We start from the raw sequence: 15,199 nt of genomic DNA, 5'->3' as shown, positions 1-15,199 counted from the left end.
TAGATAAACAAATATATTAGCCCGATTAAATATCAGGGTAATTTATTGTTATTACTATTGTGATGGCTGCTGTTGTTGTTAGGATCTAATCTATTTGTTTTCTGTCTGTAAACCACAGGATCAGGGCAGACAAAGGCTCTGGTGTGCCTCTATTAGACCCAAGTTTCCTGATGAGAAGGCAAGAGTGGAATCCTTCAGTTGAAGCATCTTCAGGGCCAAGGTTAGGTGCTCCCTTCTTTAACTCTGCCACAGCAAACTGTGGGACTTCTCTTGCAGACAAACTGTCTCAGGACAACAAAATGGAAAAATGCCCCAACTCATGGGCTCCCTTTGCAGTCAAATGGGCTCTCTGTAGCCAGGACATACTATGCATAATATGGAAATTCTTAGAACTGTCTCCCAGTTGACTACAACCGATTCTTTTTTTTAAAGTAAAATAAATGATATCCAAAAATGAAAGATGCAAGAGAATTTTGGTCGGTGCTCCTCTTCCCTCCCAAATGATTATACAAACAGCATTATCCCAAGACTCAGGGAGACTCCCGTCCTCTGATGGAAGCTAAATGAAACCAAAGGCTTTGTGGTTCGTTTTTTATGCAGCCACCAAGAACCATAACAGAGGTACATACGGAAGAGTGTGCATCTCCTTTGTTAGGAAATATAAAAAATAAGCACAGCTAATAAAGTGAAAGTAATGTTTTCTCAGTTCAAAAAATATCTGTACATTCTTATTAATCAATATAGTTAATGCAGCTTTTATCTAAAGTTCGCCTTTAAAAGGAAAAAAATATCCTGCTTTTCTGTTGGAATCCAAAAATCAAAAAGGGTCTCCAATTAAGAAAACATTTTCTGTTGTGCTGAATTCATGTTACCGTACTGTGAGCTCTGACATTTTGTTTCTGTGGTAACCAAAATCAGCTGATTAGTTGGCATGGCAACAGAAAAGATGTAATCCCAGCAGACACACTCTAATCAATGCCCCCAGCACAGATGGTCTCCGGAGGATCAACAAGAAAGAGGCTGGCAGGCATTCAGCTGATCACGTGTTAGCTTGAGACTAGGCCAGGAATGAAAAAAGTGAAAAAGAACATTTCTCAAACTACCCGGTAGCTTTTTAACCCTTCTCTGTCTCTAACTAATGAAGTAATATTGACCAAGCTGTCGCATAATTCAACAGCTCTCATAGAGCATTGTGTGTATTTTTAAATAGGTGGGAATATTTAATTTTGTATCTTTATATATGAACAACAGTGTGAGTCTAATAGAGAATTTAGAATACTATCTGAAAAACAGCTCTCTGAATTTTACCTAGAGATATCACGTATGTAAATATAAATTTGGGGGATATGATCTTAATTAATTAGGGGGATATGATCTTCGACATAGGAAATTATAGATTGTAATCTGATATACTGGGTAAAGTCAGAATGGGAAATAATTGTCCAAAAAAAAAAAATCAAGTGAGAAGTGTTCACTTAAGAGGACACTTAGGTAATGTGCCTCCAGGTTACATTTGTCTCAGTAGTAAATAATTTCATGATAAATAATTGAGAAGAGAAAAAAATCCATAAACCTATGTTTGCAGAAGTGATGAAGATATCCAGCAGTGGTTGTACCTATTGTTTTAATTTGCAAGACCCAAGCATTTACATTTACAGTGGCTCTCTCAGAATCTTCCGACATTCAGGTGTTCACATCACTGACTATAACTCAAGGGTCTTTGACTCTGAAAGGCTCCCGGCATGCTCTCCTGATTATTAAGCCTTGTTTTTCTATTTGATTTGAAATTGAAAACATAAAAGAAAGGCTTCATTATGTGCATTTAAAAATTCTAATTACATATTTATCCTTAATCTATAATGTTCCTGGTATCAGGAAATTGCAAAATGCTCACTATACCCCTGAGGGATATTTAATATCTCTGTTGATTAGGAGTGTGGCTCATTTCCGATTCGCTAGTTGACCAAATTTTCATAAAAGCAACTCAGAGCCGTTGGGTCAAACACTATTTGGGGAGAAACAGTTTAGTGATAGGCTCAATTAGAACAAAGTAAGCTGCAGACACAGAATGTGCTGAAAAATTCCAGGAGTAGGACCAAAATGTCAGCACAGGTTTTACAATTCCCTTTCATTGTGTTACCAAGAAGGTAATTGTTTGTTTAAAATAGCCATATTGTTTTATTACACGAAGCTAAGTTATTTTAATTAACATAGGAACAGAAGGGAATTAGAGTAGTATAGTGAACATCAAGGGTGGAGGGAGGACAGAGGGAGAGAGAAGAATGAATCTTTTGAATTCTATCAAATTCCCTAAAAAATAAATGTGCATAATTAGCCTCTGGATTAAGTCGCTATAATGAAACTACATGTCCTAGAAGGAGATATTTTTCATCAGAGTATTGAAATATTTATTACAAGAATAGGCAAATAGTCCATCCTGCCCTAGAGCAGAATGACATAGGTGGTCCACATAGTTGATGCTCTCAGAGCCAAGGGAGCTAGATTCAGCTCTTTCTAGTAACTGCCTTGTTTTCCTGGAAAGACCGAAAACCAAAAACACACAACAAACAAACAAACAAACAAACAAGCAAACAAACAACACACTGGAGAACAGAGGGAACACTCCAGAAAAAGATTGCAGCCAAGAAGCAAACTTCAGTGTCTTAACTAGGATGAAAACAGCACTTCATGCCTTGTGAATTCCTCAGAAAAGTGAGGTGGGGCATGGTCTGACACAGTCTAAAATATTCCATTATATCCTCTCAGAGCAACTCATTGTGCTCTCTTGTGAGTTTGGACCTGACCTGAGAAAGAAAGATACTGACTAAACATATAAAAAGACTGACACAATATGCTTCTGAAAATTTTCAATGGCTGCAGACATTGAGTATAGTTTCTGAATGATGGAAAAGTTTTATTTAATTAACATGCTGTGTTCTCTTAAAGCATAAGGAGATGGCATATTTTATTTGAATCAGCTAAAAGAATTAACATCTGAGAGAGAGAGAGAGAGAGAGAGAGAGAGGCTTTTCCTGCATCACTGCGACTTTGTAAGCATGGAAGAGAAGGGGGTATGTGTGCATCTTATCTGCATGATTATGAAAATGTCCTCCATCTTCATAATGAAGCAAGTCACAGGCAAATTAAGGCTTCATCCCATAGGGCAGTTCCTTCCATAACAAAACTCTCTTTCCAGCATGGGCTTCGGCATTCTTACAAAGCAGGGTTTTTGTTTGTTTGTTTGTTTGTTTGTTTGTTTGATGGAGTCCTTTCCACTCTGTTTAACAATTAGGCAGAGAAAACTCCTAGACCTTGCCACAATAAAAATGCCTATTGTCAAAATCAAGATGCTATGGAGTCAATGGCTTTCCTTTGTATTACATACCCATGTTCCACAATTTTGGCTTCATACACCATCATGGGCACTGTCAAAGACTGAAGGTATACTAATGTGGTCAATGATACTAACATGAAACATTGAATTTATTATTCTTGAAGCAAAATTACACAAGCCAAACAGCTCAAGCTTTACAGTAGGATTCTTGGTAGTTAACCCTGATAATCTAACACCCTTTAACTAGAAAGGGCTGTCATTTATGTTTTGTTCTAAAAAAGATAGCTGTTATCACTAATCTCACAAAATAGATTCATGTTGAATTTTAGTCAATATTACATGAGTAAGTATTATTAAAACAAATTTCTGTAAGGTTGAAGGGTCAACTCACTGGTAGAGCATGCATTTAGCATATATAAGGCCCTGAGTTTGATCCTTGGGATATCAAAAACAAATAAATAATAAATTTTATTTGCTGTATTCTGTGACTATTTGGTTAGTATTCTTTCTCCTACCTGTAAGGGGACATACAACGTAGATGAGGTCATACTACAGCGTGATCCTTAGTGAGGGGGCTATTCCAAATGCTGGTTTTCTGTCCATGACTGAAGTAACAGGTTGAAAATACATAGAAGATGGTGTTGAGTCTCTGCCTTCTTTGATTTAAATGACATGTCTTTCACAGGCTGCGGACTGGGATGCAAATATTGTGTTGTCTGAACCTCCCCATCTTCTTTACCTGTTAGCTTTATGACCAGCTTCCATCTCTGCTGTGTCCATTGCTGAGTTGTTCGGATGACACACTGCCATTCTAGAATCTCTGAGACCATGAGGGAGCAACTTTTAATCTTTGGATTTCCTAGCTTCTTCATGCCTTTTGATTTCAGATGCCTTCCAGATAATAATTGAGGTGTAATTAGTGAACTGTCTCCCTAGTTTGTTCGCATTTGAGCTTTCTTAACATTTTCAAAATAACCAAGCACTAATGATGTCTGTACAAGACAGAAGTATTCATTCAGCTATCAAAGACTTATTTGCATAATAAACAAAGACACTATGTTAGCTGCTGAAGTGAAGAAGCAGCTGAACTCTTTTTAAGGATGTGGCTGTACCCAAGCCTAGTCCATACCTTGGTAAACATGGGTTTCCCATGCTGTGTGACCATGGCACACTGGTCGCAGTCTACTGTGATGGATGAGTTGTGGTATGACTCCTTCGAGTGTTTGAGGATGTAGTACAGGTCTGTCACCCCTCCTTCAAATACGGTGCTAAAATAACGGGGGATGAGGGTCCTGCCGATAGCTGTGAAAGAAATGAGAAGCAAGCCATGAACACACATATCCAACCCATAACACAAACCCACGCTGGGGCCAGCTGGAGCCAGTCATCTCTAGAAACCATGCCAGGAGGCCATTTCTCTTTCTAAACAGCCATGACCCATCTGGGTTGAAAGTAATAAACTATATCCCTAACTATTTGGGAAAAATGGGATCACCATCTCACCAAGGTTTATGTCCATGGAAACCAATAAAATAAGATTTAATAGTTGGGAAATAATGGAGAGAGAGCACTTACTCTTGGAGCTTCACACACATTTTTGAGTGAACATATTTTATGAAAAACAAAAGCCAGCCAACCTGCATGGCTTGTTCAATGTGCTATTTTCATCTTAATTACCCAACTATGCGGTTTGTCTTTATAAGTAGCAAGAGTATAAATTTTAATATCATGATGCCTTTTAGATTGTGAAATATGTTGGCATTTTCTTTTTGGGGCTTTAGAAGAAAAAAAACCCACAGGAAATAACTAATTAAGACCCAAAAAGTAGACTACAAAAAAGGTTAGTATGAAGTTTTCAAAGTCATAGGACTTGTAAATAGTCTTCAACTCACATATGCAAATATCAATAAACCTGCCTTTTTATTGAATATTTTCATTATTTACATTTCAAATGTTATGCTCTTTCTCGGTTTCTCCCCCTCTCAGAATCTCCATATCCCATCACCATTCCCCTGCTTCTATGAGGGTATTCTTCCACCTACCTACCCACTCCTGCCTCATCCCCTCAATTCTATATTGGGGTATCTATTGAGCCTTCATAGGACCAAGGGCTTTTCCTCCCATAGATGCCCGACAAGGTCATCCTCTGCTACATATGCAGGTGGAGCCAGGTGTACTCCTTGGTTGGTGACTTGGTCCCTGGAAGCTATAGGTGTCTGTGGTTGGTTGATATTCCTGTTCTTTCTATGGGGTTGCAAACCCCTTCAGCTCCTTCAGTCCTTTCTCTAACTCCTCCATTGGAGATCTCAAACTGCTCTGAGGAATGTGAATCTCTGATAAGTCACCTCATTCTATTCAGGCATCATAACCATGTAGATTCTGAGTTTTCTATCTGCTTTTGAGATATATAAGCATATATCACTGGACTAAAGGACCCAGTTAGGAAAGCCTAACACCCTCTGCTTGCTCTAAATTGGTCTTCTCCATTCCATTCAAGTCTGAGCTGAGTTTCCTGAATATGATGCACCCACCCAACTCAAGACCAGCCCACACTTCAGCAGTGATTTGAAATCCTCTTACAGTGGAAATCCCAACTCATTACATCAGGAATTTTGCTTATGTGCAGATTTTAAAGCAAAGTCCTAAAATCACTCTCAAACAATCCAGAGTGTTTTTGTTTGTTTGTTTTTTAAACAAATCTCTCACATCCATGACTTAATATCTCCCAAAGAGAAAAATAATATTTAGGATGAACTACCAATGAAAGCATTAGCTAGTAAAAATCATACACCATTTCACTAAAGTTTAGAATATTTAATTTCATTTTAAAAGCATCATTGCTAATCCATCCCATATGGATCTATAGCTCTTTTGTACACAGGCTTGGGATAATAAATATAAAGAGAATCTCCTGTCCAACTGTTCCTCAACATGATCCTTAAAGAATCCACATCCAGATGATGAGCCTTTGAATAAATTATGCTGTTGTTATTGCTTTCTATTTGCTGCAGGTAAGATTAATCAACAAGTATGTGATGAGCAGTCCAGGATTTTGGTGATGCTATCCCAAATAATCCTTATGTGTACGTTTACTAAATACTGCCTGATTCCAAATACTGCATGCTCCTTCTCTGAATATCAAATTCAAATGAGGGTAATTTGAGTCTAGCACATCCCCTAGCAAATGCATAGCTAATATTACAAAGAAAACTTTACAGAGCTGAAGACCTTATTGTACTTCACCAGACAGATAAAATTAATTGAATGTACTTCAAATGTTCTAACTTAAAGCTAATTACCATAAATCAGCTCAAGTATTTTGACAATTTGGAATCTGTACTATTAAGAATAAATACACAGCATAAAAATGAAGTTGAAGGGTGAAATATTTCACTATAACATCCAAGGAATTGTCACATTAAAAAGGTTACGGCAAATAATTGCCACTGGATTCATCACACTGCAGTTTATTCTCTATAAATCATATCCAGTTTAATTGTTCTACAGTGCATTTGGCTATATATTAACATAGTTTAATTCACAGTCTAAGAAAAAAAATAAATGGAAAAAAGTTTGCATTTCTTTAACTTTAACCCTAAAATTTTAATGACTTCCTCATTTCCAGGCAAAGCCCAAGTCATACAGGAAACATACTTAGAATGGAACATGGCCCCGTGTATTGAACAGTTTCTAATACTGTAGGAGGAGCCCAGAGACCAGCATGCTCTATCAGGTACACTTCCCTTGTGTTCTGTGCTTCCCAGCTCTGATGACTCAATAGGCACATAGTCCCTTTCTTCACCTGGAGGCTGTCACTTAGGTGAACCTTGGCAGTGCTGGCCAGGCTGGTTTACTCATCATCTGTCTTCCATTGTCTACTCTGGTTCCTGAACTCTACTTCAATTAATAGAACACAACATACCTATCAAATGTCACTTTGGGAAGAACTAGAAGGTTCTACCTTATGCTTGGGGACTATGCCCAGCTATACTAAAGTTATTCTACTGTGAGAAGCCCAGCGAAGGAAGGTAGAGGGGTGGCCTGAAGAAGAGAGCCCTTTGGGTCACCCAACACTCATTTTCAGGAGTGGGACCATCTGAGAACTCAGTTAAGATGTCATAGGAAACAGAAATGTCATTTTCCCTACAAGCTATATCCATGACAAAATGATGAATGAAAAGAAACTAGCTGCATTTCAAAATCCTTTCCTGAATAAACACGTAGTTCTCCCACTAAAAACTGATAAATCATGGGCATATAGAGGCCTGCAAACAATGAGAAGGCAAGCGACACAGTGTTGGTGAACTGACTTGAGCCCTTATCTAGACTAGGAGGAGGCCAATGTCACCTCTTGCACCCTCTCGGGCCTCTCCCTCCTCTTCTTTCTTGCTCTTTTTCCATCTTCCTTCATTTCCCCCCTCATCCCCATTTTGTCTTAGGATAGTTCATGTTAAGTTTCAATTGTTTGCAAATAGAGAAAACTTGGTTCTTGCATCCCATTCCAATGTGGAGATGGTAGAAAGCAAGGATATGTTGAGAAGAGACGTGATGGAGAGGATCAATGAGGCGAGCTAACGGAGTCTCTCTTTGCACACACACTGTGCAAAGCTGCAGGAGATTAAAAGGGATGTCAGAGGCTGTATTAGTTTCCCACGGCTGCTGTAACAAATCACCACAAAGGCAGTGGCTTAAAACCTCCCAAACATATTACTACTGTGGAGTTTCAATGGTCAAACACAGGTCTTGCTCAGCTAATGAAATGGTGTCAGCAGCTGTGGCTTCCCTTCAGGAGGCTCTGGGGAAGCTGTTTCCTTGGTTTGTCTTTCTCAGCATCTACGGGCTGCCTCTATCCTTTGTTTATGATTATTTCCTCATCCATAAACCTAGCAGCGGCAGGTGGGGTCTTTGTAAGGAAGGCTTCTTTTCTTTCTTTCTTTCTTTGTTCTGGCTCCCATATTTTATGTTTGGTCTCAAGGCTTTGCACTGGACACACCCAAACAATCCGTGATAATCACCCCATCCCAACATTCTTATTAGTCGGAGCAGGAAGAATGTTTTGGCTATGTGAAGGAATATTCACAGGAACAATAATAAATTAGGATATAGATATCTTTAGAGGGCTATTATTGTGCTTACCATAAAGAAGATGCTAGACAAGATCATATATTCTGTAAAGAAGAGAGTGACTGTAACACTCCCACACACACATACACACAGTGCAGTATATAAGTCGTGTGTAGAGCTAGGTCGTGGCCCATGCTTATAATCGCAACACTGAGGAAAATGAGGAGAGGCCAACATGCGCTACAGAGAGTGTGGCGTTCTCTCCAATAGATAAATAAATCGATAGAGCATGCAGTGATTGAGAGGTTCAGCAGAGCCAAGCCAACTCCACATGTTTGCCGTCAGCCCACTGCACAGCCTTTTATTTTCTCTGTGCACCTTCTCTGAGCTTGGAGCACATACAGAACTGTGGAAAGCACAAACACAGACCTTTGTCAGATCTATCAGACTCGTTTCTATTAGGAGAGTTAACAAATATCTAAATGTACATAACACAGTGCAATCATTCAAATTTAAACTTGGATGTGTGATTTGGAATGGTTCAACTATTTCTTCTGAATCCTGAATCCAATACACAACTTTATACGGTGGAAATGCAACGATTAGCACGTTCTTTGATTGTATTAAACCATGCAACTGCACAGCACCATCTAATGAAATACTTTGAAGATCTGGGCGCATTTAGAGATTCAGTGATCTAACTCATCAGCCACTTAGCTTCACATGCATATGCTAAACTTACCCTTTACATATATGCTTTAATTCCTGGAATGAAAATAATTTAAATATTGATATGCATAAATCTACATTATTCCCATGGAGAGGTTCTAAATATTCTTTGAGTGAGATTAAGATTACAGCTGATAATAAAAAGCATTCTTTTTTCTTAACAAATGTACATAAATCAACTTAGGAAGCATCAGTGATGAGAGAATCAGGAACAAAGGAAAATTTTCTGTTAAATTAGATAATTGAAATATACTACATACTATTTGTGTATATGTTCTTGAAAGAGAAAAAGAAAATCACATGTTAAATTATTCATGGCCTAGAATGTTCACAAAGAATGTTCAAATAATCCTCTACTATGTGGTAAATATATTTAGTCTGGGGAGAGCGAATCTATTCGTAGCTGTTTTGGATGTTGAGACCTGGACTCAGGTTCCTTATAAAGTTTCCATTGTCTTCCCCTCTTGCTATCACTGATACCAACTTCCACACTGAGAAGTTGGGAGTTCTCCCTGTGGAAGTTGGTAGGTGCATGTAAGCAGGACCCAGTGTCTACTTGGTCATTGTTACTTGTAAATAGTAGGATTCCTAGAGCATATATGGAATATTAATGGACACATTTAGAATTCAAATAGTATAGGCTGGTGCCATAGACTCATTAGTAAAGTGGTTGAGTCGGAAGCACAAGGATCTGGATGATTCCTAGAACTCACAAGAAAAGACATGGGGTACCCAGAGGCAGAGATGGGAGGATTCCTGGAGGACTTCCTGGGCAGCCAACCTATAATGGTGACCCCCAGCTTCTAGTGAGAGACACACTCTCAGAATACAATGTAAATTGTCCTGGGAAACAAAATCCCAGGTTTATCTCTGGCCTCCCTGAGCATGGGTCCACAGAGGCACATGTATCCCTCAAACAAAACAGTACAAGGGGGTGGGAATTCAATGAGAAAACAAAAGCTATTAATGTATTCTTTCCAAAGCAGGAGTCCTGCTATTTAAAACACTCAATTCCTTCCTTCAATACTCTCTCTCTCTCTCTCTCTCTCTCTCTCTCTCTCTCTCTCTCTCTCTCCTCTCTCTCTTTCTCTCTCTGTCCCCCTATTCTATGTATTATAAAAAACTTCCCTTGACTCTTATTGAAGTTTATAGGTAATTCACAAGAGAATTATACATAGAAATATTGTAGTTTATAGGTAATTCACAAGAATCATACATAGAAATAACCACATGGGAAAGGATTCAAACTGGTAACCAAAATAAAAAGTTAAAACACTAAATAAAATCCTTGTGAGATTGTAATGAAATAGTGCATGCAAATCATTTTAGAAAAGTGGATGTTGAGAATTACTCTTTTGGTCTTTTGCAATACTCAGCACATTCAAAGTCTGCAGTGTTACTCAGACTTGCTTAGTCCCCTTGTCAAACTATAATTCTAAAAGTCCACATGTCATTTGCTCTGGAGTTCTTTAAATCCATCAGGGAACTGTTGTTCAATGGGGAAACTCTTCATTTGGAGGCCATTTCATTACTAATTTGGATCTTGTCAATTTCTTTGTCACAAAGACAATTCAATTCTAAAAACTAAAAGAGATTGAAATCTGATAAAAATGGGGAGTGAGAAGTAGAGCAGGAGCTAACAGTGCACCTGGATGACGTAACACTGTGGTGTAGCTAACCAATGGTGTTCCAAAAAAGAAAAGAAAATGTTCTAGTTACACGTTCCTGTTTCCATATAGGCAACATGAAGTATATTAAAAGCATTGATTATTTAATGATATTTACAGTTTTTCTGAACATGTCAATGAGTAAATTGGTTATCTAAGCTTTGGTCATTTGGACCATTCTGCCACAGCTGCTGGGTTTCATAAATGCACATGGAAATTCTCATGCAGTACAGTGATAATATTAGGTAATAAGTGCAGATTCATTAGATTGTAGACTCATTTGTATTCATAAATCCATGAATGTATTATGCTAACACATAAATGATAGCGTTTCCAGGAATGATCAAAACAAAACTGATAATTTCACACTCAGAAAATAACCATTATAAATAGTCAAAACAATGGAGCTAAAAACATAAGACTTGGACAGAGGTGGTATGTTTCACGCTGTAGTCCCTCGTTTTTGAGAGGGGGGAAGGCAAGGCACACCAACTGCATGGCTGTCAGAGTTATTCTAATACGGCTTGGATTTATTTTTCTCTACCAAGGCAATTTGATTTAAATATCTTCTCTGTAAGAATATATCTTGCTATTTTTTCAAAGATTCATTCATTTCATTTATGCTTACTAAATACCTGCTATGGGGGGAGACATTTGTGATAAAAATCTTCAGGCAGAGGCTTAGGGTAGTAGCAAGTAGTGTAGGTGAAGTCTTGATTGGAAATGTGGAGCCAAGTCTTGGTTGAAAAAGATCTCGTGAAGACCTATGATTGGAGAGCTCCAAGTCTAGGATTCGGCAGTAACAGTGGACCGTGGACAGACATGAGTTAGGATCAAATTGATATTTGTTCACATGCACCTGCATTCATAGCTGAATCGTTACACAAATTAATATAGATATTTATTTTTCCATCAACACATATTAGTCAAAATAGAAGTCTACATGTGCCACTGCACTGGGAGCTAAATTATATGGGCAAGATTAAAAAAGGCATATAGTTAAGTCTAGTGGTGTCCAGAAATATTTCCTAAGATTTCTGTAATAATAAAACATATCTATAGCTGGTTACATATTGAATAGGCTTAATGAGTTTCTCTGATCAAATAGGAATGATCTCCACTCATAGCAACCCTGATTACATCCTGATTAGTGATTATGAATGGCACTTAGCGTATGTGGAAAAGTAAAATATAAAATACTAATAATTATTTAATAAATGTAATTAGGTTATCCATGATTATATCTGACACTCTCATTTTAAAGGCCAGCCACTTGATGCCCAGAAAAGTAAGACCATGCAACAGCTCAGCATCTGTAGATTTTCTAGGTTCTGATATACCTATACTATTTTTTATTTTTAATAATAACTTTTATTTTTGAAATTATAATATAATTTTCCATCATTTTCTTCATTTCCTCTATCCAAGCAATTCTATGCACTCCCTTGTTCTCAGCATTACCCAGTTGCTTATACTTTTCTAAGGATAAGGTCCTGGGAGCTTTCTCCCCTCTTAGAATCCTGGGGATGAAACCCAAGGCTAGTTAAGTACGCTGCTTCTCTCCTAGGTCATTATTTTGTTAGTCATATAATAATCCATGTCCATCTTTCAGCAACTTGCTAGGGGCTCACCTATCTGTTCTGTGGATGTGGAGAAGGCATGAACACAGACCTTACTTTCTTCTGGGGACTGTTTTGCCACAGGGTTCAAAGGACACTGCCCTTGTTTTTACTGTTTCAACAGAATAGTTCTCCAGACAGGAGATCTGCCTTTAGACATGAGCAGTAAGAACAGGCTTTGAGTAACTTGTGTCCTATCTCCACCCTTGACAATGTAATGCCAGAGACCCATACGTGGGCACCACAGCCTTCTTCCTGCATGTTTTGGATGGAAGCACTTAGGCTATGCTCCCAGGGCCTCAGAAGTGACAAGAGGGGAATTGTTATTGTTATAAATTTGGACTATGGAATAAAAGAAAAACACTTTTAAGGGTTTTATGCACTGAAATAAAATAGCAAGACTTGTTTGTTTAAACATCTAATACTGACACAGACACTGAAAAGTCTCAAGTTCCCTGGCTTCTCTATATCCATCAATATCTTCAGTGCCAATATCCATCAGTGCCTTCACCTCAGATCGTGTTTAATAGCAATGCCACATTGCCTTTCATATATTTTAATTATAAATGCAGACATATGACATCTCTATCTTTCTATCTCTCTCTATCTCTATGTCTGTCTGTCTATCTATCTATCCATCCATCCATCCATAGTGGCTAGCTTTAATATTCTAGGCTACCTAGCTCTGGGCTGTCTTTCTGCCTTTACCCCCATCTCTCCTTTGGAGTACGAGAATTATTGATGCACATCATCACACCTGACTTTTTACTTCTATTCTTGGAATGGAGCTCAAGTTGCCTGGCACTCACAGAAAGCCTTTTTACCCCCTAAGCCATATCATAGAATCTTTAAGTACCATCTGGGTATGGCTGTTTAACTTATTATGTAGAGCTTCCATATTGAAGGATGTAGAGAATGTTTTCTTTCTTTTTTTTTAAGTAATGAGAAGGGCAATAAATGTTTTTATTTTCCTAGAAACTAAGACTTATGCTTTGAAAGGTTGCCATCAACTTCTTCCCATTTATTATTGTCAAATTTTACAACGTTCACTATTTGGGTCACAGGGTGCGCCTGCCACGTCGGTGATGATGGTTGGTAGTCTCCAGTGTCAGCTTGCTGGGCTACTGCTGTGGATGAACCATCTCCGCTGACTGCTTCCCATGATCTCCAGCATTTCACTGCGACCCACTGACCTTGCCGAAGGGAAAGTGAAGCTGCAGCCTTGAGAAGTAAAATCATCCTTGCCTTTTCTTTCCCCTATGCTCCCAAACTTCAGGAATTCTCATGAAATCACTTCAATGTGTTTGACTGAGCCGTCCCAACTCAGCCCGGTGGAGACAACTGGAGTTATTCCATGTCACATTTGCATAGCAGCATATTTCATCTGACTGACAGAAAAGCAGATGTGTGTTGGTGACTTTCCACTTAATACAGGCCAGGACCCAATGGGCTTTAGCAATTCTAAGAGTGGGGAAGAGGTGGTTTTGTTTGTGCTGAGAGATGGCAGTCAGGCCAAACCTGGCTCCCTGGAGGGCTGGCTGTCACAGCAAACACCCCTGCACAGGTGGTTAAAGATAGACTCTTCCTGTATGTGACACTTTCCCAAGGGCTCTGAAGTCACAGGAGTTTGTCTGATTCAAAACTAACCTATCTGGGGCCTCGTGCTCTCCCTCAGCTTCATCTGCTTGCTCTGCATTGTTGGCTCATTTGAAGTCTTCAGAAGTCTTTCTCTCCCATTTGATCCAATCCCTTAGGTATCCTCAGGTCCCGCAGAAACACAGCACCCTCTGGCTGAGCAGCGCCTTTATTCCTTCCTTTTTACCTTCCTTCCTTTTTACCTTGTGCTCTCAGAGCAGCTATAATGTATATGAGTTGTGTTGTGCATCGATGGGTCTCCATTGACACACTGGTGTGCCCTTCAGTCATGTTGTCAGCACAAACGGAGGATCTTTGCCTGTTCAGTTCCAGATTCTTCATCTGCCCACTAGGGCAGCAATGAGCAGCAGAAGAAAGCAAGTGCATGTGAGAACAGCGCCCATGCGTAAAAGGTCAGCACAGATCACGGCGCTGTGTTAAATGTACACTGATTTCCTTGGGCATCTCCCTTCTCCACGCACACAGACAGACTTCGGGACATTCTACTGAGCTGTAATCATTAAGTGTATTGTCTTTCAAGTGTAGTTCCTGGAAAACATTCCCGGAACATTTAAGTATCACAGCACATTTGTGGTGTAAATAGCTACTTAGGAGACGTTTGGCAAACAAATGAACGTGGACTTGGCCTGTCTGTTTAGATAGTCTGCCAATTTTAAACCTGCTATGTGTACACATGGGTGCAGAGGTCAGACCACATTCAGGTCAGACCACATTCAGGTCAGGGATGGGGACTATGACAGTGAGAAGAAAACAAGTTTTTATTTTATTTTTAATTTTTTTCAAAAATATTTTAATTTTATTTTTTACTTAAGTAGATGTATATTCCCATTTATGTCTAAGTGCATATGCCTGCAGGTATTCATGAAAATCTGAAGAGGGCGTCAGGGTCTTCAGAGCTCATTATAAGCTGCCATATATTGAACTCTGGCCCTCTGCAACAGCAGCGAGATCTTTTAACTGCTGGGCCATCTCTCCAGCACTCAAAACAGAGACTTTTAGGGCTCCTGTTTGAAATCCTCACATTTCAGTGTTCAAGTACAAAAAGATGTGATAGAGACTAACCATTTTCAAAGACAACAGCTAAATGTTGAATTTTGCAAAAAGAAGGGATGCCTCCTGTCTAAGCGGTG

General features: G+C 38.9%; 1 protein-coding gene across 11 annotated transcripts in view; it reads right to left on the bottom strand.

The window, feature by feature from the left end:
• The window catches only part of Ldb2 (LIM domain binding 2), a 346,783-nt gene that overhangs the window by 68,686 nt on the left and 262,898 nt on the right, over window positions 1-15,199 (bottom strand). For all 11 annotated transcript variants that reach the window (XM_052198888.1, XM_052198884.1, XM_052198882.1 and 8 more), the window contains exon 3: window positions 4,464-4,636. In XM_052198888.1, the coding sequence (XP_052054848.1) occupies window positions 4,464-4,636 (173 nt within the window). The remainder of the gene's footprint in view (window positions 1-4,463; window positions 4,637-15,199) is intronic.

The sequence above is a fragment of the Apodemus sylvaticus genome, chromosome 11 (assembly GCF_947179515.1).
Source record: "Apodemus sylvaticus chromosome 11, mApoSyl1.1, whole genome shotgun sequence".
Taxonomy (NCBI): domain Eukaryota; kingdom Metazoa; phylum Chordata; class Mammalia; order Rodentia; family Muridae; genus Apodemus; species Apodemus sylvaticus.
Note: the sequence above shows the minus strand (reverse complement) of the source record. Positions and strands in the feature narration are given on the sequence as shown.